Source organism: Dendropsophus ebraccatus, chromosome 6 (assembly GCF_027789765.1).
Source record: "Dendropsophus ebraccatus isolate aDenEbr1 chromosome 6, aDenEbr1.pat, whole genome shotgun sequence".
NCBI classification, from domain to species: domain Eukaryota; kingdom Metazoa; phylum Chordata; class Amphibia; order Anura; family Hylidae; genus Dendropsophus; species Dendropsophus ebraccatus.
The window spans coordinates 108,321,191-108,343,689 of NC_091459.1; the positions used below are offsets into that span (position 1 = coordinate 108,321,191).

General features: G+C 43.0%; 1 protein-coding gene and 1 long non-coding RNA gene across 5 annotated transcripts; one reads left to right on the forward strand and one right to left on the reverse strand.

The window, feature by feature from the left end:
- The first annotated feature begins 4 nt into the window (after nucleotides 1-4).
- Nucleotides 5-10,106, forward strand: LOC138795891 (uncharacterized). Its single transcript, XR_011363682.1, has 3 exons — nucleotides 5-109; nucleotides 9,511-9,700; nucleotides 9,791-10,106. It is a non-coding gene; the product is annotated as an uncharacterized lncRNA (long non-coding RNA).
- Nucleotides 7,933-21,791, reverse strand: MFF (mitochondrial fission factor). Of its 4 annotated transcripts, XM_069975583.1 has the most exons (8): nucleotides 21,647-21,791; nucleotides 18,187-18,404; nucleotides 17,904-18,076; nucleotides 17,568-17,656; nucleotides 13,186-13,344; nucleotides 12,938-13,000; nucleotides 10,889-10,973; nucleotides 7,933-9,977 (listed from the first exon to the last, which is right to left on the reverse strand). In XM_069975583.1, the coding sequence occupies exons 2-8, from the start codon at nucleotides 18,401-18,403 to the stop codon at nucleotides 9,846-9,848; spliced, it is 918 nt and encodes a 305-aa protein (XP_069831684.1). In that variant the 5' UTR covers nucleotide 18,404; nucleotides 21,647-21,791; the 3' UTR covers nucleotides 7,933-9,845. The 4 variants fall into 4 exon arrangements, with proteins under 4 accessions (XP_069831684.1, XP_069831686.1, XP_069831687.1 ...); XM_069975585.1 differs by lacking the exon at nucleotides 12,938-13,000 and having other exon boundaries at nucleotides 21,647-21,788; XM_069975586.1 differs by lacking the exon at nucleotides 13,186-13,344 and having other exon boundaries at nucleotides 21,647-21,786.
- Between the last annotated feature and the right edge of the window lie 708 nt (nucleotides 21,792-22,499).

The following is a 22,499-nucleotide window of genomic DNA, read 5'->3' on the forward strand; positions in this document are numbered from 1 at the left end:
CATGACCATGTGATCAGTCACGTGTGCGGGCGGTGTTAGTTACCAGAGGCCTAACAGATGGGGCAAGACTACAAATCCCATCATGCCCAGTGATCAGGGCTGGATTAAGGTTGGTGGAGGCCCCGGGCGACAATTTTGTTTGGGGCCTCTCATTCTCCTCCCCCCCCCCAAAAAAAATAATTTATATATATATATATATATATATATATATATATATATATATATATATATATATATATATATATACAGCCATCCATACAAATGGCTGCCTTACTGTGGGGTATTTATAATGTTCATGAACATTATACACAGCTGTGACACCAAGCTCTTCATGAATTGCAGTGAAAATGTTTGTAGATGTTTCATTTCTTTCTAATTCAACCGTCAGTTTTCATTTAATTTCATGCGGGGCCCCTCCCTGTTTATTATCAGTGTGAGATCAGGGGTCCAAAGTCAATTTTATGTTTAAATCATAATTTTGTGTTTTTACTTTGATGCCCATTTTTATGCCAACCGTGGGGTCCTTTTGGCCATATTTATCACCAATCTCCTCAGGGCAGCTCACTTACAAGCAGGTTATGAATAGTTTACATTTTCTGTAAGAATAATGGCTAAAACAGGAAAAATAAAAATCCTCTGAATAAAAAACTGCTAAATTAGCAACCAACTTCAGCTTGGCTAATCTAGATGCTATATAATAGCAACATGGCAGACATCATGTGGTTATGAGGACAGAGGCTATTTGTCCAGCAGTACAGCAATACTGTGCACTGTGCCACTGAAGGGGTATTTAGTCTCATCACAAAATGTGGGCATTGTTGTGGAAACTGGGGGGGGGGGCATTAAGGGGGCAATGTGGAGAGTAGCAGAGCTGTATGTGTGTGAGCATTAATAAAAGATATGTATGTGTAACAGGCAGGTTTGTGTGTGAGCAGGGTATCCCGTCCTGCAACTGCCCTGGTTTCCTGTCTCCAAGCCATATTAAAGTCCTCACAGGGAGAAGCAGGAGTCACAGGAAACACAGGCTGCTGCAGCCATGGTTAGCAGCAAACAGTGAGGATACACAACACTCTGTGTGAGGTTGTGTATCCTGTTTGCTTTTTTTCCTCAAAAACCCTACTTTCATATTTGGGCTGGTGGAGGCCCCCTAGTGGTGGAGGCCCCAGGGCACGTGCCCCTGGTGCCCTCCCTTTAATCCGGCCCTGCCTGTGATACTGGTAGTTATAACAGCTGCAGGTCCGGGAACACTGATGTAGTTGTGTCTGTAAGATATGTGCAGTATAGACCATAACAATACACAGCTCTGCAGCCTATATACATATACACACACAGCTCTGCACCCTATATACATATACACACACACAGCTCTGCAGCCTATATACATATACACACAGCTCTGCAGCCTATATACATATACACACACAGCTCTGCAGCCTATATACATATACACACACAGCTCTGCACAATATATACATATACACACACACAGCTCTGCAGCCTATATACATATACACACAGCTCTGCACCCTATATACATATACATACACAGCTCTGCAGCCTATATACATATACACACAGATCTGCACCCTATATACATATACACATAGCCCTCTCTATATACATACACACAGCTCTGCTCTCTCTGTATAATATAGATAAATATACAACTTTGTTCTTTCTATATACACATACACAAAACTGCACTCTGTATTATATACACTACCGTTCAAAAGTTTGGGGTCACCCAAACAATTTTGTGTTTTCCATGAAAAGTCACACTAATTCACCGCCATACGTTGTGAAATGAATAGAAAATAGAGTCAAGACATTGACAAGGTTAGAAATAATGATTTGTATTTGAAATAACATTGTTTTTACATCACACTTTGCTTTTGTCAAAGAATCCACCTTTTGCAGCAATTACAGCATTGCACACCTTTGGCATTCTAGCTATTAATCTGTTGAGGTAAGCTGGAGAAATTGCACCCCACGCTTCTAGAAGAAGCTCCCACAAGTTGGATTGGTTGGATGGGCACTTCTGGCGTACCATACGGTCAAGCTGCTCCCACAACAGCTCAATGGGGTTCAGATCTGGTGACTGCGCTGGCCACTCCATTACCGATAGAATACCAGCTGCCTGCTTCTGCTGTAAATAGTTCTTGCACAATTTGGAGGTGTGTTTAGGGTCATTGTCCTGTTGTAGGATGAAATTGGCTCCAATCAAGCGCTGTCCACTGAGTATGGCATGGCGTTGCAAAATTGAGTGATAGCCTTCCTTATTCAGAATCCCTTTTAGGCTATGTTCACACTACGCATATGTCCGGCCGCATATTTTTCGCGGCCGGACATATACGTGTAAAACTCCGGCTGGGATTTACGTAAGTTGCGGCCGACTACGTACGGTCCACGAACTTACGCCGTAAGCTACGTACGCTTCCCGAGCGGCGTACGTAGCGATCTGACAACGGTCTTTTACTTGGATATCTTCGGCTAGCCCCGGACACCCCACAGAACCTTTTGGATCGGCAAATCAAAGTGTAAAAATGAAGATATAACCACTCCATACGGGACCGCATGTTACGCTACGGGCGTAAGTTACAGCATTTCCGTCCCGAAACAATGGTCTGGTTCATTTTTTACGGCGCCGCATACGATCCGGGCGTAAGTTCTTACGTAGTGTGAACTGTGCAGCCGTAGATCGTATACTTTCCATTGTGCGCAAACTGCGTAAATCTCCGTCCGCTTATTCACGGAACGCGCTACGGCCGGAAACTTACGTAGTGTGAACATAGCTTCACCCTGTACAAATCTCCCACCTTACCAGCACCAAAGCAACCCCAGACCATCACATTACCTCCACCATGCTTAACAGATGGCGTCAGGAATTCTTCCAGCATCTTTTCATTTGTTCTGCGTCTCACAAACGTTCTTCTTTGTGATCCAAACACCTCAAACTTGGATTCATCTGTCCGCAACACTTTTTTCCAGTCTTCCTCTGTCCAATGTCTGTGTTCTTTTGCCCATCTTAATCTTTTATTGGCCAGTCTCAGATATGGCTTTTTCTTTGCCACTCTGCCCTGAAGCCCAAAATCCCGCAGCCGCCTCTTTACTGTAGATGTTGACGCTGGTGTTTTGCGGGTACTATTTAAAGGACAAGTGCCATGAAAAACCTTTTCCCAGTAATTGAAGCACATTACAAAGTTATATAACCCTGTAATATGCTTCAATCACCTATCTGCCTCCCTTCCCTGTCTTTTCCACCCTCCACCCCCCACCCCCCACCAGGAAGTGTCCTAACTCACACAGACCTAATTACTGTCGTCACCGTCACCAAGCTCTTCTCTCAGCTCCTTCTCCTGTTACAGCAGCCCCCCCTCCCCTGCCTTTTCAGGTGACTCAGCTTGCTCAGCTCCCATTGGCTGAACAACTGCAAGCCATCACTTGGACTGGGGAGGGGGGGGCTGCTGTAACAGGACCTAGAGCAGCCCTCCTGCTGATGACTCATCCTCACAAGAAGGAGCTGCCTGGTGACCGTGACGACAGTAATCAGGTCTGTGTGAGTTAGGACACTTCCTGGTGGGGGGTGGAGGGGGGAAAAGACAGGGAAGGGAGGCAGATAGGTGATTGAAGCACATTACAGAGTTATATAACTTTGTAATGTGCTTCATGTACTGGGAAAAAGTTTTTCATGGCACTTGTCCTTTAATGAAGATGCCAGTTGGGGACCTGTGAGGCTTCTGTTTCTCAAACTAGAGACTCTAATGTGCTTATCTTCTTGCTTAGTTGTGCAACGCAGCCTCCCACTTCTTTTTCTACTCTGGTTAGAGCCTGTTTGTGCTGTCCTCTGAAGGGAGTAGTACACACCGTTGTAGGAAATCTCCTACAATTTCTCAGGAATTTCTTGCATGGAATAGCCTTCATTTCTAAGAACAAGAATAGACTGTCGAGTTTCAGATGAAAGTTCTCTTTTTCTGGCCATTTTGAGCGTTTAATTGACCCCACAAATGTGATGCTCCAGAAACACAATCTGCTCAAAGGAAGGTCAGTTTTGTAGCTTCTGTAACGAGCTAGACTGTTTTCAGATGTGTGAACATGATTGCACAAGGGTTTTCTAATCATCAATTAGCCTTCTGAGCCAATGAGCAAACACATTGTACCATTAGAACACTGGAGTGATAGTTGCTGAAAATGGGCCTCTATACACCTATGTAGATATTGCACCAAAAACCAGACATTTGCAGCTAGAATAGTCATTTACCACATTAGCAATGTATAGAGTGTATTTGTTTAAAGTTAGGACTAGTTTAAAGCTATATTCATTGAAAAGTAGTGTTTTTTCTTCAAAAATAAGGACATTTCAATGTGACCCCAAACTTTTGAACGGTAGTGTATATATTTATACACATATACAGCTCTGGGGTTTCTATATTCATATACACACAAACCTCTGCTTTCTCTATATACACACAGCTCTGCTCTCTCTGTATCGTATAGATATACAGCTCTGCTCTTTCTATATACACAGCTCTGCACTATCTGTATGTTATTTGTGTATGTATATATATATATATATATATATATATATATATATATATATAGCGCTAGCTCTGGGGTTTCTATATACACATATCTCTGCACCTATCCCTTTCCTGTGGTGATACCAAATATGTGTATGTTTCTAATTTCTATATAAAAATATGTTGTTAGAGATGAGCAAATTTACATTATAAACGTAGTGCTTTGTTAGCTCGGCAATCCACTTCAACTCTATGCTGCTCCGCTGCCTGGAGAAGCTGGATCCAGTCCTGGGAAACTTCTCCCAGTTTCCCATGACTGGATCCAGCTTTCCCAGGCACCTGGAGCAGAGCGGCACAGAGTTTAAAAGCCGCCGGCTGATGAGAGGATTGTTAAACTAACAAAGGCCTTCACTATTACTGTAAATTCACTCATCTCTAATTGTGTCTTTTTTTGGGGGGGAAGGGGGGGGGGGGGGTCGAGTTTAAGGGATTTTCTTTATATGTAATATAACAAATTTATATTTTCCAAAACTTTAATTTTTACTTTTTATCAGTCCCACAGCGGAACTTTGAAGTGCAATCTTCCCATCACTAAAATAATACACTTTACTATTAATATAGTCCAGTGTATTATCCCGTCAACATAATGTTAATAGGTGACCTAACTGGCCTTACCAGAGTAGGCGGAAATGTATGGTATACCTGCAGGCTCCTTGCTGCTATAGAAAATTATCTGCATCCCCGTGATTGCATCACCCTGGTACTGGGGGGAGGACAAAAGCTCAGAAAACACAAATGCCACATTTTGACCACAGCATCTAAGGGGTTAAACTACAAGGATGGAAGTCTTCTTGGCTCTTGATAGTTAGAGCAGGGGCCCTGCTGTTATGCAACATCCAAGTTTTCACGATATTCTGCACAGGAGGCTGGTGCCAAGCTACTTTTGCCCCACGACAAAAGATGTATTGTGGTCATTAAGGGGTTAAGGGCAAATGCACATATACACAGCTCTGCGCTCTCTCTATACACATAGCTCTGCACCCTCTATATACACCTACACACAGCTCTACCCTTTCTATATACACACAACTCTGAACCCTATATACACATACACGTCTGCTCTCTCTATACACATAAACACAGCTCTGCCCTCTTTATATACACACGTACACACAGCTCTACCCCCTTATTATACACCTACACACAGCTCTGCCCCCTCTATATACACCTACACACAGCTCAGGGGCGTAGCTAGGATTCATGGGGCCCCCTCCCCTACACACTAATATATATATATATATATATATATATATATATATATATATATATATATATATATATATACACACACACACACACACACACACACACACACACACACACACACATACTGGTTGATGTGGCCAAAAAAAAATTCTCTTGTGGCCAGAGGCAGAATGCGATGGTTAAATACATAGGTGCAGGAGCAGACTACCTTTTGCTTAACCCTTTATTTACTACAGTGTGTAAGTGACCCAATGTTCTCTTACATGCTGCAACACAAAAAAGGGTTATTACAGAAGACAATTAGCTCTCTCCTTTGCTACTCCTGCACTGATAACCCCTGACCTCTGCAGAAACTCAGAGAACAGAGGTCAGAGGTTATCAGAGTAGTCAGGCAGAGAGCTAACTGTCTTCTGTATTAACCCTTTTTTTGTTTTGCAGCATGTTAGAGAACACTGGGTCACTTCCACTCTGCAGTAAATAAGGGGTTAAGCAAAAGGACACAGGAGGCTCTTATCTTCCCTGGGTCCCCTCCCTCCACGGCCCCATAGCAACCGCCTTCCCTGCCTCTATGGTAGCTACGCCACTGACACAGCTCTATACTCTCTATGTACACACACAGCTCTGAACCCTATATACACATACACACAGCTCTGTGCTCTCTCTATACACAGGTCTGCACCCTATATACACAAACACAGCTCTGCCCTCTCTATATACACATACACACAGCTCTGCACCCTATATACACACAGCTCTACCCCCTCTATATACACCTACACACAGCCCTGCCCCCTCTATATACACATACAAACAGCTCTATCCTCTCTATATATACACACACACACAACTCTGAACCCTATATGCACATAGCTCTGTGCTCTCTCTATACACAGTTCTTCACCCTATATACACATAAACACAGCTCTGCCCTCTCTATATACACACACACACATATATATATATATATATATACACACACACAAACACACACACAGACCTCTGCCCTCTCTCTATACACATCTCTGTATTCTCTAAGATCAAGAACTACAATGGTCTTAAGAAAACATTAAATTATATTTTCATCTCTTTGTAAGGAAACAAAACATGAACTTTTTTTTATTCTTTTTATTTGTCTTCTGTACAGTGACGTCTTTGTTGTTGTAAATGTAAACGCGACAAGCAGGACATAAAAAAGCATTTATTAAAAAAAAAAAAAAAAAGAAAACCACACAAAACAGAAAAATCCACTCTAAAATGAATTCTACTCAATAACCTTCAGTGTACCCCACCCCCAAATGAGTCCCCACTCTACACGTCGCCTTTCATGCTGCTGACACTTTTGTTCTGCATTTACATTTTTTTAGTTTGAGATTTTCACTTTTTTTTTTTTTACATTTTCCATACACTAAGAGCAGATCACTCTCTACCTACACTGGTTCTGCTAAATACATTTTAAAATATAAGCATTATAAATGGATTCTACTAGTCCCCATGTCCTGCTTGTCCAATCATGACAGATTAATGAAGGAGAAATAAATAATATATGCAGTAATATTGGACAGACTGCTGATCTAATATGGACAGCCCGAGGACATGCTACATTAGGGTGCGATCGAACATTCAGGTTTTTTTTTTTTATTTGCAATGGTTAAATACAAGTGTTAGTCTTTCTATATACGTGTCCTTTTATTATTGTTCCGGGCTTTGTGTTCAATAATTGCCGTTAAAAACCTGACTGTGTAAACACACCCTTACCCCTTTAAGGGAGGAGCTTTTAAAGGGAACCTGTCACCCCCCGTGCCGGGGTGACAGGCTCCCGACCCCCCGTTAGAGCCCCCTATACTCACCTAATCCCGCCGGGTCCCGCTTCTGGAGGTGGTCGGGTGATGAAGATCTCAGCCGCTGCAGCCCGGCGCGCGCGCTGAGAGATGAGTCCAACACCCATAGAAAATGACAGGAGAGTCCAGTGCTCCGTCCTTCTCTATGAGCGTTGGACTCATCTCTCAGCGCGCTCCGGGCTGCAGCGGCTGAGATCTTCATCACCCGACCACCTCCAGAAGCGGGACCCGGCGGGATTAGGTGAGTATAGGGGGCTCTAACGGGGGGTCGGGAGCCTGTCACCCCGGCACGGGGGGTGACAGGTTCCCTTTAAACTCCAATTTTTAAATGTTGTCTGCTGAAACCACCACTGTCCATATAATATATATTTTATTTTTTTAGATTTGATGTAATTCGCCAGAATCAAAAGGTGGATAACCCAGATATCCTCTAGCGACGAGCCATACCATACCTGCAAGGGGCCAGACAGACACATGCAGTTTTTGGTGCAGTTTTGTTCCCAAAAATGAGGACAAATATAAATCCCTTCTTTATATTTTTCTTTCTGGCCTTGATCTACCAAAACTAGTACATTAATCTTTATGTCCTGAGTATACCCTGACATACACCAACAGAGCTGATGAACTTCAATCACTACAGCAATGCACAAAGTGGCATGAGGCACAAGGATTATTAAGGGGGCTGTCCTACCAACAACACTTATCTCCTATCTACAGGCTAGGAAATAATTGTATGGTTGTAGGGGTTCAAGACTGGGGGTCCAAGTCCCCTGGAGAAACAAAGTAGTGTTAATGCATTTGCACTGCTGCTCCATTTACTGTCTATGGAACTGCTGGAGACAGCAAGTACAGCACTTATCTCCAATGATAATGAATGGAGCGACAATAAGCACTTATGACTGCCACTCTGGTCCAATGGGAGACTTGGGGGGGGGGGGGGGGGGGAAACTCTCATTCCCAAGATGAAAGAGTGTCTCGGTTATTAAATGGCCCCCTTCCCCGTATCCCCCCCACCCCGCTAGTGTGGTGCTCTATACTCACCTGATTTGTGTCGACCCCCGTCCACCATCTTGCCAATCGCGGCTGAGCAGCTGATGACGCGGCAGAGGGCGGCCGGCACTAGGGACGGTCGGAGCGGTTCGGCCGGCCACCCGAAGATGACATCATTGATGTGAGATGGCGGACGGGGGTCGACACGAATCAGGTGAGTATAGAGCACTACACTTCCAGATCTAGCGTAGGTGGGGGGGAAACACTGGGAAAGGGGGCCATTCACATACATAACATGTACATTACAAAGTTGTATAACTTTGTAATGTGTGTTATTTTGAGAATAATTGCTTACCGCCGCCCTACCTCTTTAAAACCCCTACAATTTTAACACTAAACCAGTATCCTGTGGATAGTGGAGAATAAGTAGTGTTGGTGGAACAAACCCTTTAATGGGAATGTCCACTATAGTCAACCCCGAAATTCCAATAAAGCATACCCCACATTAGCTGTAAGATGGGGAATGTTTCACTAAGAAGGGTCCATTAAAATGTATATATTATTTTTAAATAAATGGTTAACTTCACAGAGACTCTGTATATACAAACCTAAGAACAGATGTAGCAGAGCTGAAGCTGCCTTATATGTGCAACCTAAAAACTCTAAAGAATTATGTAAAACAGACAACACGCTGTTATAACATGAGGAGTGCTAAATAACAAACTTAGCTCTGCCACATCCATAATTTATATAAAACATACTGTATTTCTAGTGTGCTATAAACTCATTTCCTTCTTTTCATAGTTGAGATAGTTAACATCATCAAAATCTAGACTTGTTTTTTTTTACATGACCCCTTCATGCTATAGTGGTAATTTCATCTCAACCCAATCCCGCAGCTTATAACAAAAAACAATGGAAGTTCATGAGTATTATATATCAGGAATGGATCTTGCATGCTGTATGTATAAAGGAGGCCTTCAGAGACGACACAGACTTCACTCCAGCATAATATAGACGATGAAACACACATTTACATTAACCCAATCCCAGCCAGAACTGAAGACACTCATTGTGGCACAGCTAGAGGTAAGCCATGCCAAGTAGTTTTCCAATAGCATTCTGATGTCCGCTTTGGATTTAGGTCTCTCCCACTACTGTCTGTTGTTGTACGCTTAGGTGGGTCTTCCTGTATGACCTCTATGCAGTTTCTTGTGGGAACTGTGGCAGGATCTTAGCGTCTGAACCAGAACCAGCTGTTGAGGAGCCAGAAGGCCACAGTGATGGAGTACATGACCATTTCTCTCTTGACTCTCTCCTTGTTCTCCTCTTCCAGGAGGAGAAGGCGTCTGTTCAGCTTAATTATCTGCAGATTCAAAGAATAACGGTATGTAGATTCAGGCCGTATCCTATTATATGCCCAGCTCATTCAATCATTACTTGCCCAATTTACACAAGAACATTTATTATCCCATCTGTCATAGAATCACATTAAATACAGTTAAAAGTCAATAGATTCTGTATATACTATGGCTGTATACCTAAAGCTGTGATACTGAGCAGTAGTGGAGGTCCTGGGCGATGTTTTCTGCATTTACAATGGTCTCCATTTACAATGAAACTACTCTATGGTCAGCAGGTGAAGTCTGTGATGTGCTGTCCAATGCAGAACTACATTATAGACCACTAGCGTGGAACAATATCCAAACTTTGTGCTCAAGAACTGAGGCACATGATAACTGGCTGCATGCTACTCCAGTGTCCCTATATAGAATAAGTCATATAGTAGGGTTGGCTGGCTTGTTGCATTAGGGAAGGCAAAATAAGGGATAATTATTATTCTGGAGACTCAGTCGTGGGGGCATAGCAACACAGACCATAGATGTGTTTAGATGTATATCCCTAGCCTATTTTCTTAAACGTACCTCTAAAACATGCCAAGATGTCCTATCCATATGCCTATGGATACCATATGGAAGGTCCACTATGCTTGAGACCTCATCTATGAGCTACAACAGTGAGACCCTATGGCAGACTGGTACTATGTGTATGTTATATTCCTTTGTATGGAAGCCACATAATCCCCCTAGACCAGCTGCTGCGGGTGAGATGCCCAGCTGGTGGCAGGTTGCCCTGGCAGCTCTTTGCCAGAGATGCCAGGGAAGGACCCACTGCAATCAGGAGATCACCCTGGCAGCCACATTTTCTGAGGGGGCTTGTATATGATAAGGTAGTATATCCCACAAAGTTTTGGACCCATACAAGATGTTGACCAACCTGTCTTCTAAGTGAGGCTGCATCCACTAGTGACAGGTCATCTGGAGTCCCATCCATGGTGGAATCCAGTGATGAAACTGCGTACCTACAAGAGAACAATGGAAACACACCTTACTGCCAACATGGGTTACAAGAGACGTAAAGGGGTCTGATCACAGGTCTTGTGATGAGAGGTTAGTGCCATGAAACTGGTGAATCCCTCCATGTGTCTATTAACTAGCCATAGCCCTACTTCTCTTTGTAAGAAGCCCTAAATTTAGCTGAAAGGTTTTCTTCTCATGTTTATGGGGTGTGTTGTAACTAACCACTTTGAGGTCACCGAGCTATGAGATTTTCCATGTTACCCTATGTGCTTTATACCAAGATCTCACCATGTCGCACTATAGAAGAAAAAAATGTGAATGCCGATTTCTAAAGGTTTTGGGTAGATAGTTTACAAAGATTCTTAGAGTAGCTACGTCTCCATTTCCTTAACTTTCCACTTCCCCATGGACTACACTGATTTTAGGCGACACGACTGTGTTGGTGGGTACAATGTGTTATATGGTGGTAAGGCAACAATGGATATACAAATAATTTACTTAAGCGTGAAATATTAAAGCAAAGTGATGTCACAAGCAGCAGTCAGAAATTCCTGTAAAATTAATTCATGATCATCATCGGATTCCAAAGTTAATGCGTGAAAAATTAACCCATTGTATCAAATCAGACCAGTGAAACATAAGCCAGCTAAACGCTGAGGACTGTGTCAGATGGGAAGCTTATCTGCTCAGACTCACTGCACCCCTGCCAGTCATGTCATGCAAAATACAAGCAATTTAAAGGAGGTTCATTACTATTAAAATGGGAATTCTAGTTTAGCAAATGTTATATTTATTATGATAAAAAGTTCACGTCAGTGTCAGTTTTTCCTGTCAGGAAATCCTGATCAGGAGGCCTTAAAAGGCTTCAGGAAACCATCAGGATTTTCTAACAGTGATCAGTTTTTATGTTCAGGAAACAATTAGCAGTGTCTTCAGGATTTCCTGATGCACATCAGGAAAGTATCAGGGTTTCCTGAGCTCCCATAGGCTTCTATGGGGGCACCCGTTCAGGAAATCCTGATGAAAATAAGACAGGTTCTATAATTTCCTGACCTGTTTTCCTGAACGGACACCCTTCAGGAAAACTCCTTAAAGTGTCACTGTCGTGAAATTTTTTTTTGGGGAAATCAATAGTCCAGGCGATTTTAAGAAACTTTGTAATTGGGTTTATTATCCGAAAAATGCATTTTTATCATGAAAAAGCAGTTTGAAGCTCTCCCCCCTGTCTTCATTGTTCTCCTATGGAGAGAGCTAAAGAAAAGACCAAAACAGGACAACAAAGAGTTAATCTACAAATCCCTCACCCGTTATCTGTTCTGACCATCACCAGTGACCTGTCTGAGCTCGGATTACAGCTGTCACCCAGCTCCGTGCCTGTAATCCTCTGTTATCTGCTTTCTGCTGCCGGCTAACTCCCTCCTTCCTCCTCCCCCCTCCCCTCTCCCTAGAGCAGACAGGGTACGTCTCCTGCAACAAGTCACAATTTTCAGATTTTTCAGAGTGGATGAAAAAGAGGAAGGAGGGGGGGACCTGGGAAAAGGCTTTTTACATGCAGATAATGGCAGATTTGGCTAATAAACCCAATTACAAAGTTTCTTAAAATCGCCTGGACTATTGATTTCTGCAAAAAAAAAAATACGACAGTGACTCTTTAAGGCTGTAAGTGTTCAATGCAACCCTATGGGTCTGAAAATCCTGAGAGGAATTCCTGATAAGAAAAACAGACAGATTTTCCTGAAGTGTGAAGGGGGCTTATCTAGTTTACCAACTGAGGCCATAGCTTTATTTTGGCCTTTAAATAGACTTAGTATTGGCACTCTACATAGCTCCGGTGATGGTTACTCCAGTCAAACAAACATCCCATTGACTTAGTCCTAGAACAGCGATAAGCAGAATTTTCAGTCCCAATTGAGATAAACAGCGATCTACAAGCAATAATTTATAATCGGCAAAAATTTCTGGTTACCTTGGATTATCATGATGAGGAGGAACAGGAGCAGAGGCTGAAGACCCTCCACGCAAGACTGGCCTGGAGTGTTAAGAAGGAAGACAAGGACAGAAGGGGAAGGTGAAGACAAGAAGGACAGGAAATAGGAATCACTCAATAGCTTTAGGTTTTGGAGCAACAAAAACCCACATTGGTGGATAAAAATCTGAATGCACTATGGGGTGTGGCAGTGGGGTATAAGGACAGGAAACGGGGAAGACATTCACCTGCGGTTTTCATCCAGCACATCGAGGACCTGCTGATAAGCCCTGCGGGTGGAGGTCTGGATGAGCGACAGAATGCCACGGGCAGAGAAAAGATCTGCTCCATCTGCGGGGAGCGAGGGAGCAAGGTTCGGGCGGCCTGTGGGGGCGGGTGGAGTCGGGCTGACCGGAGGAGAGCAGCAAAGAGAAACACAGAAGTCAGACCGTGTGTGTGTGTGACAGAGAAAGTGGATATATATGACTGCTGATATAGACATAGGGAATTACAGCAATAGAGGATGCAGAGCAGCAGATGCACAGGTCTACATGACAGGTAGGAATCTGTTCAGGGAGAAAAAGCATCAGAATAAAGAAAGAAAATAGAAAAGATAGAAAAAAAGCAGATACATTGTGAAAATCCACAAAACATTGAGCAGAAGAAAATAAATCAGAGAAAGGAGGGGGGAGGACGAAAGGAAGAGAGAAGCCACACAGACATGCATGTTCACAGATGCCAGGCATCAGACACGACACATGGGTAAAGAGTGAACAGCCAATCCTCAGGCAGCAGTAATCTACTACACACGCAGAAGGGATTCTCTACCATCCATATTGCTGCAAATCCACAGAAAAATCCATGTTTTGTATGTGGATTTTACTGTGGATAGCCAGAGGATTTCACACCTACTACACAGCGAAAGTGGCGAAATCCACAGTAAAAATCTGCAATAGTAGGAGCTAAAAACTTTGATGGAGCCAATTGTTTATCAAAAATGAATAAAATTATTTTTTTGTTATACAAGTGTCAAAGAGGCGGGGCCAAACAGGTGAAGCATCACAGCTTGGCAGAACTCCTCGCTCCCCCTTCCCTCCTTGATTGATGTACAAGGCTCTGTACTGAAATCCTGCACCAGAGCCATGGATGCCAATAGCAGTGTATGTATATTAAGAAACTGAGGCTGGTGTGTGCACCCCTATAGGCAACCACAGCACAGGTGTAGATTTACATTAGTCTAGGAGGTGTGCTGCTTCACACCTGAATGCAGCAATTTTATAAATTTTGGATAAACTACCAGCTCCATTAAATGGGTTAGCCAGGCTTAGAAAAACATGGTTGCTTTCTTCTAAAAACAGTGCCACTCTTGTCCTGGGTTTCGGTGTGGGTTCTGCAGCTCAGTTCCATTGAAGTGGAGTTGAATTGTAATATCACACACAACCTGAGGACAGGGGTGGTGCTGTATTTGCAATAAAGTAGCTTTCTGGTCCTGGATAATCCCTCTAAAAGATATCATTCAAATTATTACCCTAATAGCTGTCCAATGATGTAGTAAGCACAATGTATCATATAGAATTGAAAGATTCCTGTAAAATTACTCAAAGGTGACACAACACAGTGTTTAATGATCTGTTAACAAAGCGACACAAACATCTACATACGAGCTGTGCATACACAAAAGTGGAAGATTTGTATTTATTTTTCAGAGCTTCTATTTTCTATGAAGCAGGACCTTCTCTTTGAGTCCCTATTACTACCATAGGACCTGTAGCCAATTCTATAGCTTAGGGTACCCAGATTTCACACTTTTTACAGTTTCACGATACGCCCCTAAGATATAGTTTAAAGTTTGACAATTATAGTGTCAGTGTTGTTTGTAAAAACTTTTCACACGCCTAAAAAAAGAGTGAGGCTCATAGTGTAAAGGTACTATTACACGGAACGATAATCGGCCCTATATGGCCAATTATCCTTCCGTGTAAAAAAGACAACGATCAGCCGATGATTGTTGTCCTCGGCTGATTGTTGATAAAAGTGTGGACCTATAATAGTCGGGCGCCGACCATGCATCTCTATAAGTAATAGCGGAGCGCGGGCGGCACTGACGTTTAGCAAAGAAGAATACATTACCTATCCAGGCTGCAGGGCTTCTCTTGCTCTGTGCTTCTCCCCGGGTCTCGCACGCGGACCACCGCGGCCAGTGATTGAGCGGCCTGTCAGCTGAGACAGGCCGCTCTGAAGCTGCAGCGTGCGGACCCGGGAAGAAGTACAGAACAAGAGGAGCCCTGTAGCCTGGACAGGTAATGTATAAAGTTTAAACAAGGGCTCCAAGGACATTGGTGACGATGTCCCTGCAGCCCTTGTTAAACGATTATCGGGCTGTGTAATAGGCGCAGTAAACGAGCGCCAATCTAGCAGATCGGCACTCATTTACATATATTATTGGGCCTTCATCGGCCCGTCTAATAGTACCCTAAGTCTATGGAGCCTGACTCTTTTTCTTACACAGAGCGGGGAAAGGACACGCTGCAGCACGCTCCTCTCCCCGCTCATTCTGACGATCAGTACGGGTCTAAACACTCAGGCTTGGGCCCATCAAAACTTATGACATGTCCAAAGTTTTTACAAACAACACTGACACTTTAAGTTAATAGTCAGATGGGCATGAACTTAATTTTTATAATGGGAGTGAATATCAGGTGATGGCTGTAGTTATACAGTCCGGGGGTGAGCATGTTTTACACTGAAAGATATATATGCCTAACATTCCCCCCTGACTGTATAATTACTGGGAATGGAAGGGTATAACTAGAAAGTGTAAAAAGGATACCCTAAGCTATTTAAAGATACTAGTAACTAACATTTTTTTAATTGGTTACAAGTCCTTTTTAAATATATATATATATATATATATATATATATATATATATATATATATATATATATATATATATATATATATATATATTCACGTTTAGAAAAACATGGCCACTTCAGTTTGGGTCTGGTTTTGACAGTTCAATTCCACTGAAGTGAATGGAGCTGAACTGTAATACCACACACAACTTGACAGGAGTGGTGCTGTTTTTGGTAAAAATTAGCTGTTTTTTTCTAATTCTGGATAATAATGAATTCCCACACGGCAGCTGCATCACAGAAATTTCTGCAACTGTCCAATCCATCTGACATATCACCATTCCGATAAATGGAACGGATTTTCAGCCGCAAACATTTGTGCAGCAGATCTGATGTCAGATACAAGTTGGTAGCAAACCCAACATTAAATCATTGATAGGGCAATATAGCCAAAACAGTGTAAACAATACAGAAGTGGTACATAGAGAGAAATGTTATCTGTAATACAGTTTAGGTTCATGTAAAATGTCATTTACAGGAACAGAACACCACAATTTTTCATTATTCCAAGATTCATCTGTAACATTATTTCTAAGACAAACATTTCAGGGAAATACATGTAATAGAGCACTATGTGCATTAAAATCTAATATGTGCTATTGTAATTTGTCTTTCTTAGTGCATGCTGAAAGGGGCAACAACATATTATTAGACTATGTACAATCCTGGTTATTGCCCATATAATGTATTCCCCACTGGCATACAAACCTCCTCTACATCTCATTCTAAGGAACAAACCACGACTGTCTTCTGTTTATTACATCCGAGCCCTTCTGTATACCTGCTGTAGAATAGAAGCCTTTCTGAGTGTTTCTTGTGCATGACTGATCAAATGCTATACCATAGACAGCATTTATAACCTTATCTAAATGTGCGATTTGTATTGGAGAAAACAGATTAAAAGCAGCAAATCAATCTGTTTTTACATGGGTATAAACCCTTCAGGTTGTTCTTTCATTTTCAACTAAATAAATAAGAAAGCTCAGTGATATCTGTAAGCCGCTGCTTCCTAACCTTCAGAAACAGTGCTAATCCCGCCACTGAGGTTTGTCTAGTATAGTCAAGTGAACAGAGCTGAACTACATTACCAAAGCCCATGCACTGGTGTGATGTGGTTTCTGTAGGGGGGGGGGGGGGGGGGAGCAGATGCTTTTTTTACCCCGATATGACATAATCCTTATAATAAAGTGGTTGCCATGAATAAGGACAGAGAGTGAAGGCCCTTTCAAATAGGAACACTTGTTCCAACAATGAAGATATCAATGGGCCGCAAGAACAATCCAGCGATTGAGCCTGCATGAACCATGTGCTGATCTCATTGGTCGTAATTCATTATTGTGCAGCTGTCAGCCTGCATAAAAGGGCCTTAAAGGGGTTATCCAGGATTAGTAGAACTATAGCTATTTTCTTGTAAATAAACAGCACCACCCCTGTCCTCAGGTTGTGTGTTGTATTACATTTCAGCTTCATTCACTTCAATGGTACTGAGCTGCAAAACCTACACCCAAACTGAAGACAAGAGTGGTGCTGTATATATGCTTGTATTGTAGTGAATTAGCAGTCGGAGAGAGAATATATATTCTAATGAGTAACCGAGATTTCAACATTGTAATACAGAAAAGAAATTCTTAATATAGAGTCTTGATGCTGGAAGGATAATTTACACCACTACAATGAGGTGGAGTGTAAGGTCCAGACCTAGTATTGTACTTACATGGAATCATTTCGGACCAGTTGTCCATTGTGTCTTATGGTGTTCTCGCTGATGGAGCGCTCTCTCTTCTGCCGTCCTGTGACTCGCACCTAGGCAATTGATTCAGATGCAATAATGAGGAAGAAATAAAGTAACACTTAATATTTCCCCTGTAACTTATATAGAACTAACATCAACTTGATTCAATGTCATTTATCTGCTAATGAATAGTGGAGAATCCAGTCATATCTAAGGATGCCCACTGGCAATGAATAAAAAGCAATAGCCACTGTCGCCTACCTGACTCCTAGACCATACCAACACTAGTCTTCTGAAAACTCATGATGTAACACTTGCCTCATCATTTTGGGGAGTGACTGGTGTGGGTCTTTCCAAGTCCAAGAAGTCCAGTGGTCTCTCACTGAGGGTCAGAACCCGGGGTGGGGTCTTCAGTGCTAAAGGTTCAAAAGGGGTCGTCTGAATAAGATCCAGGTCTGCAGGCCTTGAAAAAGATGCTTCCTCATTCTGACCTGTAAAACAGACAGACCTTGTATAAAAGAGCACCAAGTGAGTGCTGGGTTTCATACTCCTGAGCATAAAGTCTTAAAAAGTCTAGAACTGTTGAAGACAATCCACTCACCGGCCACAACAATTCTCTCAGGAACCTGCATGATGGCACCAGACATGGGAACATCAACCGGAGGATTGGAACCAGCTTCTGCGTTGCTTGGAGCCACTTTAAGTTTCTCCGGGACTCTCATTCTCTGGCTGATGCCCTCCGTATACTCAATGTCGTACTGCATACGACTGATCTCCGCCATCTCTGCCGCGGGAGGTGAGAATCCTGCACCGTTCATCCTGCAAAGTAATTGTATTTTACAGCTGTAGTCATAGTAAGGAATGGGGATAAATGTGCTGCTTCACTACAGATGAGACACCAGCCCTTCCATGAATAATAGAGAATGTAATCCATATTACTAATGCGCACAACATGGAAAGTGAACATATCAGAGGCCTCATGAGGCCTCAGTAAATGGGCTCTGTGGAGACAAGCAGCCCATTACTGGGCGGGCTAAAGCTATAACAGGGTGAACTCCACAAGACACTGCTCAAGAGTCAACTACTGTTTAACCCTGTCCCGCAGCTGGGCAGTTAATTAACATTGCTGCAGCGACGTCAATTCACGCCGCTGGATGACACAGGCACAGGAACTGTGCCTGTGTCATCCGCGGGGGGTCCTGGCTATCAGTGATAGCATCTATAGCGCACCTGACAGAATTCTCTCTATACAGAGGGAGAATTCTCTGTCCGGTGTCCATCAGGGCTCTGCGAAGTGATCGCAGAGCCCCAATGGTAGCCATGGAAACCGAAAGCTTTAGGCTTCTGGTTTCCTGGCTACGGAAGCTGGCGGGGGTCGGGAGGGAAGGCAGGGCACGCGGTCGTGAGCTCTGCCCCCTTCCCTCTCTCCCCTGCCGCTGTCACAAGATTGTAACAGCGGCAGGGGGCAGACACAGGGACATCAGCTTATGGAATCATTATAATCGCATAAGCTGATGTCCTAAAACGACCTGGGCATTGAGGAATCAATGACCCCAGGTCGTGAAAGGGTTAATTGCCCAATGACCCTGGATGCAAGGTTTTACATACTGCCATACACTATAATATAAGCTGGTCTTATGGCCAAACACTTAGCAAATGTAGATTGACCATGAAGACAATAAAACCCTGAAGCAAATCTATATAAAGAAGAACAACAAGGGTTATCACACTCACCTATAACATCCATCTATGTGGACCTCAGCTTCTCCAATGCTATGATTTAGAAACTATCATTGATTGTTTTCAGTGACGTCACAGGACTGGGGGGGGCACAGTGACAATTTATGCAGTTCACAAAAGGCCAGCAGCATCCACACAGGTTCAGTGATCTTCACCAATTTATTGAAGCATCCAGGTAAGATACAACGTTTCGACCCCTTGTGGAGTCTTTGTCAAGTATACAAAACCAGTGTTTGTGGATGTGGATGTGTGTGTGGATGCTGCCGGCCTGTTCTGAACTCTGTTTACCGGCTACTACTGAGATTCTAGCCTTCCCAACGTGCATCCCCTACGCAGAAGACTTGGGTCTATTTGGTGCTGTTGGAATCTCCTCCTGTATTCAATTTATGCATAGTGACTAAATAAATTTCTATTGGGTCACGCACACGATCAGTAGTTTACTGACATGTCCTAGTATGGATCCAGATTTTTCTACGCATTTGCCATTTGAAGTCTATTTTTTGCGGATGGTAACATTTTTGCATCTGCAAAAAAATAGCAGATCTGCCCTTAAAGGGGTTGGCCACTTTATAGTAAAATAGTTCAGTGTACAGTATTAGTAGCTATACTCACTGTATATATTGACAGCAGCTCCCTGTGTACCTCATAGAGCTAATATTAGACTCCCCTCCTCCAGGCTGTGCTGCCCTGCTCTGTGGTGTTTCTGTCCATGAGATGGCCGACATGGAGCATGTCCCCCTAGTGTCCTCCATAGACATATACAGGCTCAGTGGTGGACACTGGGGGGGCGGGGCATGGTCACATGCTCCTCCATGTCAGCAATCTTATGGACAGAAACACCACAGAGCAGGACAGCATAGCCTGGAAGATGTTAGCTCTATGAGATACACAGGGAGCTGCTGTCAGTATATACAGAGAGTACACTTACTAATACTGTACACTGAACAATTTTACTATAAAGTGGCCAACCTCTTTAATCACAAATTCAAAGGTTGGATCTCTAATGGTGTGTTTACACAGAGAGATTTGTCTGAGATTTTTAAAGCTAAAGCCAGGAACAGACTATAAACAGGGAACAGGTCAAAGGAAAGACTAAGATTTCACCTCTTAAATCTATTCCTGGTTTTGGCTTCACAAATCTGTCCGATAATTCTCTGTGTAAACGCACCCTTAGTAACTGGAACCAGGAAGCATAATTAACACATGCTTTTCAGCAGATCGACAAAAAAATACTGATTAGGAATGCACTATACTGATTGGGAATGCTTTATACTTAGTGTGAATGCACTATACTGATTGGGAATGCTTTATACTTAGTGTGGATGCACCATACTGATTGGGAATGCTTTATACTTAGTGTGAATGCACCATACTGATTGGGAATGCTTTATACTTAGTGTGAATGCACCATACTGATTGGGAATGCTTTATACTTAGTGGGAATGCACCATACTGATTGGGAATGCTTTATACTTAGTGGGAATGCACTATACAGATAGTGGATGCACTATACTGATTGGAAATACAATTGTGGATGCACTATACTCATTGTGAATGCACTACGGATGCAGTATGGGCAGTACGGTGGCTCAGTAGTTAGCACGGTAGCCTTGCAGCAGGTTCACATCCCACCAAGGGTAACATCTGCTAAGAGTTTGTATGTTCTCTCTGTGTTTGTTTGGGTTTCCTCCGGTTTCCTCCCAAACACATACAGATAGGTGGATTTAGATTGTAAGCCCTAATGGGGACAGGGGGCAATAATTGGCAAAAACTATGTAAAGTGCTGCGGAATCTGTGAGCGCTATACAAATAAAAGCATTAAAGCAGTATACACTGACTGGTAACGCACTACAGACTGAGGATAGGAATAGCCGGCATAATATCCATACCAGAAAACCCTGGAGGTGTGAATGAGGGCTAAGGCTGCACTACTGTCTCTGCCTTATTACTCAGATTCTTATTCTACTATGTTATTCTTCAGAACCTGCTTATTGGATAGGAAACCTCTATGTGTGTGTGTGTATATATATATATATATATATATATATATATATATATATATATATATATATATATATATATATGAGCTGAAATAGCAGACATATACATGCCGCCTCCTCTAGCTGTACACCGCCATAACGTTTCTCCATTGTAGACATGTCAGTCAGCAGTGACAGCTGCAGAACAATGGAGGGACGTGTGCTGCCTCATACAGGAGAACCACACGCACCTCAGCGCTCAGCAGGCGGCACCTATCCCCGCTCCTCCATACATACATACATACGCTCCCAGCTTATTATTATTATTATTATTATACTCACTGGATATCGCCCTACAGTAGCGCAGATGACCCTGCTCAGCCTCCGTATCCCGGAAACTAGGAGCGCTCACTCACGTGACCTTAGCGGAACAGGAAAAACGGTCCGCAAGGAGAGGAGGACGGGTGACGTCATCGCGACAGAGAGCAGTCCCGCTACCCGGCAGCTCTCTGCTCTGTTCACATAATCAATAAAGTTAAGAAGGCGAACAAACGCACACTGTACATGTCATTAACCCCTTGCGGAAACGTCGTACTCCCATTGCTAGTAAGTTACGGTCACAATTGGAGCAGGAAACAGTGAGCGGCCACTAGATGGCGCTGTAGCATCACTCGTTTCCTAGAAGCCGTGTAATGAGCCACATTGTCCATAGGAACCAATCAGCGCCCACTTTCTATGTTGTGGTTGGGTTTAATAAAAGAAAGCTGTGCCAGACATGACACTCAGGGGGCCTCGTCTTTTTCCTGTAGTGTCTGCTGTAGAATACAATATGAGCACTGCATAAACAGCTGGGTGAGATGTAGGATAGTAACTACAGGAGGGCAGAGGTAGTAGTGTGAACAGGGCCCTGCTAAGTGACTGAGGGCCCCAAAGGCCTCTGGGCTGCACAAGAACACTCTGCTTTTCCATGAAAGAAAATAACTACTAAAAGGAACATATATGTGTGTGCTAGGAATGTATTGGAGCAATCTCACGATATATGTGAAATACAGTGGTACCTTGGTGTAAGAGTAACTTGGCTAAGGAGCGATTTGCAAGAAGAGCTCACAGTTTTTCAAAATTGTGACTTGGTTTAAGAGCTTTGTTTTGGTTTAAGAGCTCCCTGTACTGGGTGGAAGTGGGGGAGGGGTATGGT

Coding starts and splice junctions, on each gene's coding strand:
- MFF (XM_069975583.1), bottom strand. CDS start 18,403: ATGAACGGTGCAGGATTCTCACCTCCCGCGGCAGAGATGGCGGAGATC. Junction 18,077..18,186: donor TGAGAGAATTGTTGTGGCCG/GTGAGTGGATTG, acceptor TCTGTTTTACAG/GTCAGAATGAGGAAGCATCT. Junction 13,345..17,567: donor CTGGTCCGAAATGATTCCAT/GTAAGTACAATA, acceptor TCCTCCGGTCAG/CCCGACTCCACCCGCCCCCA.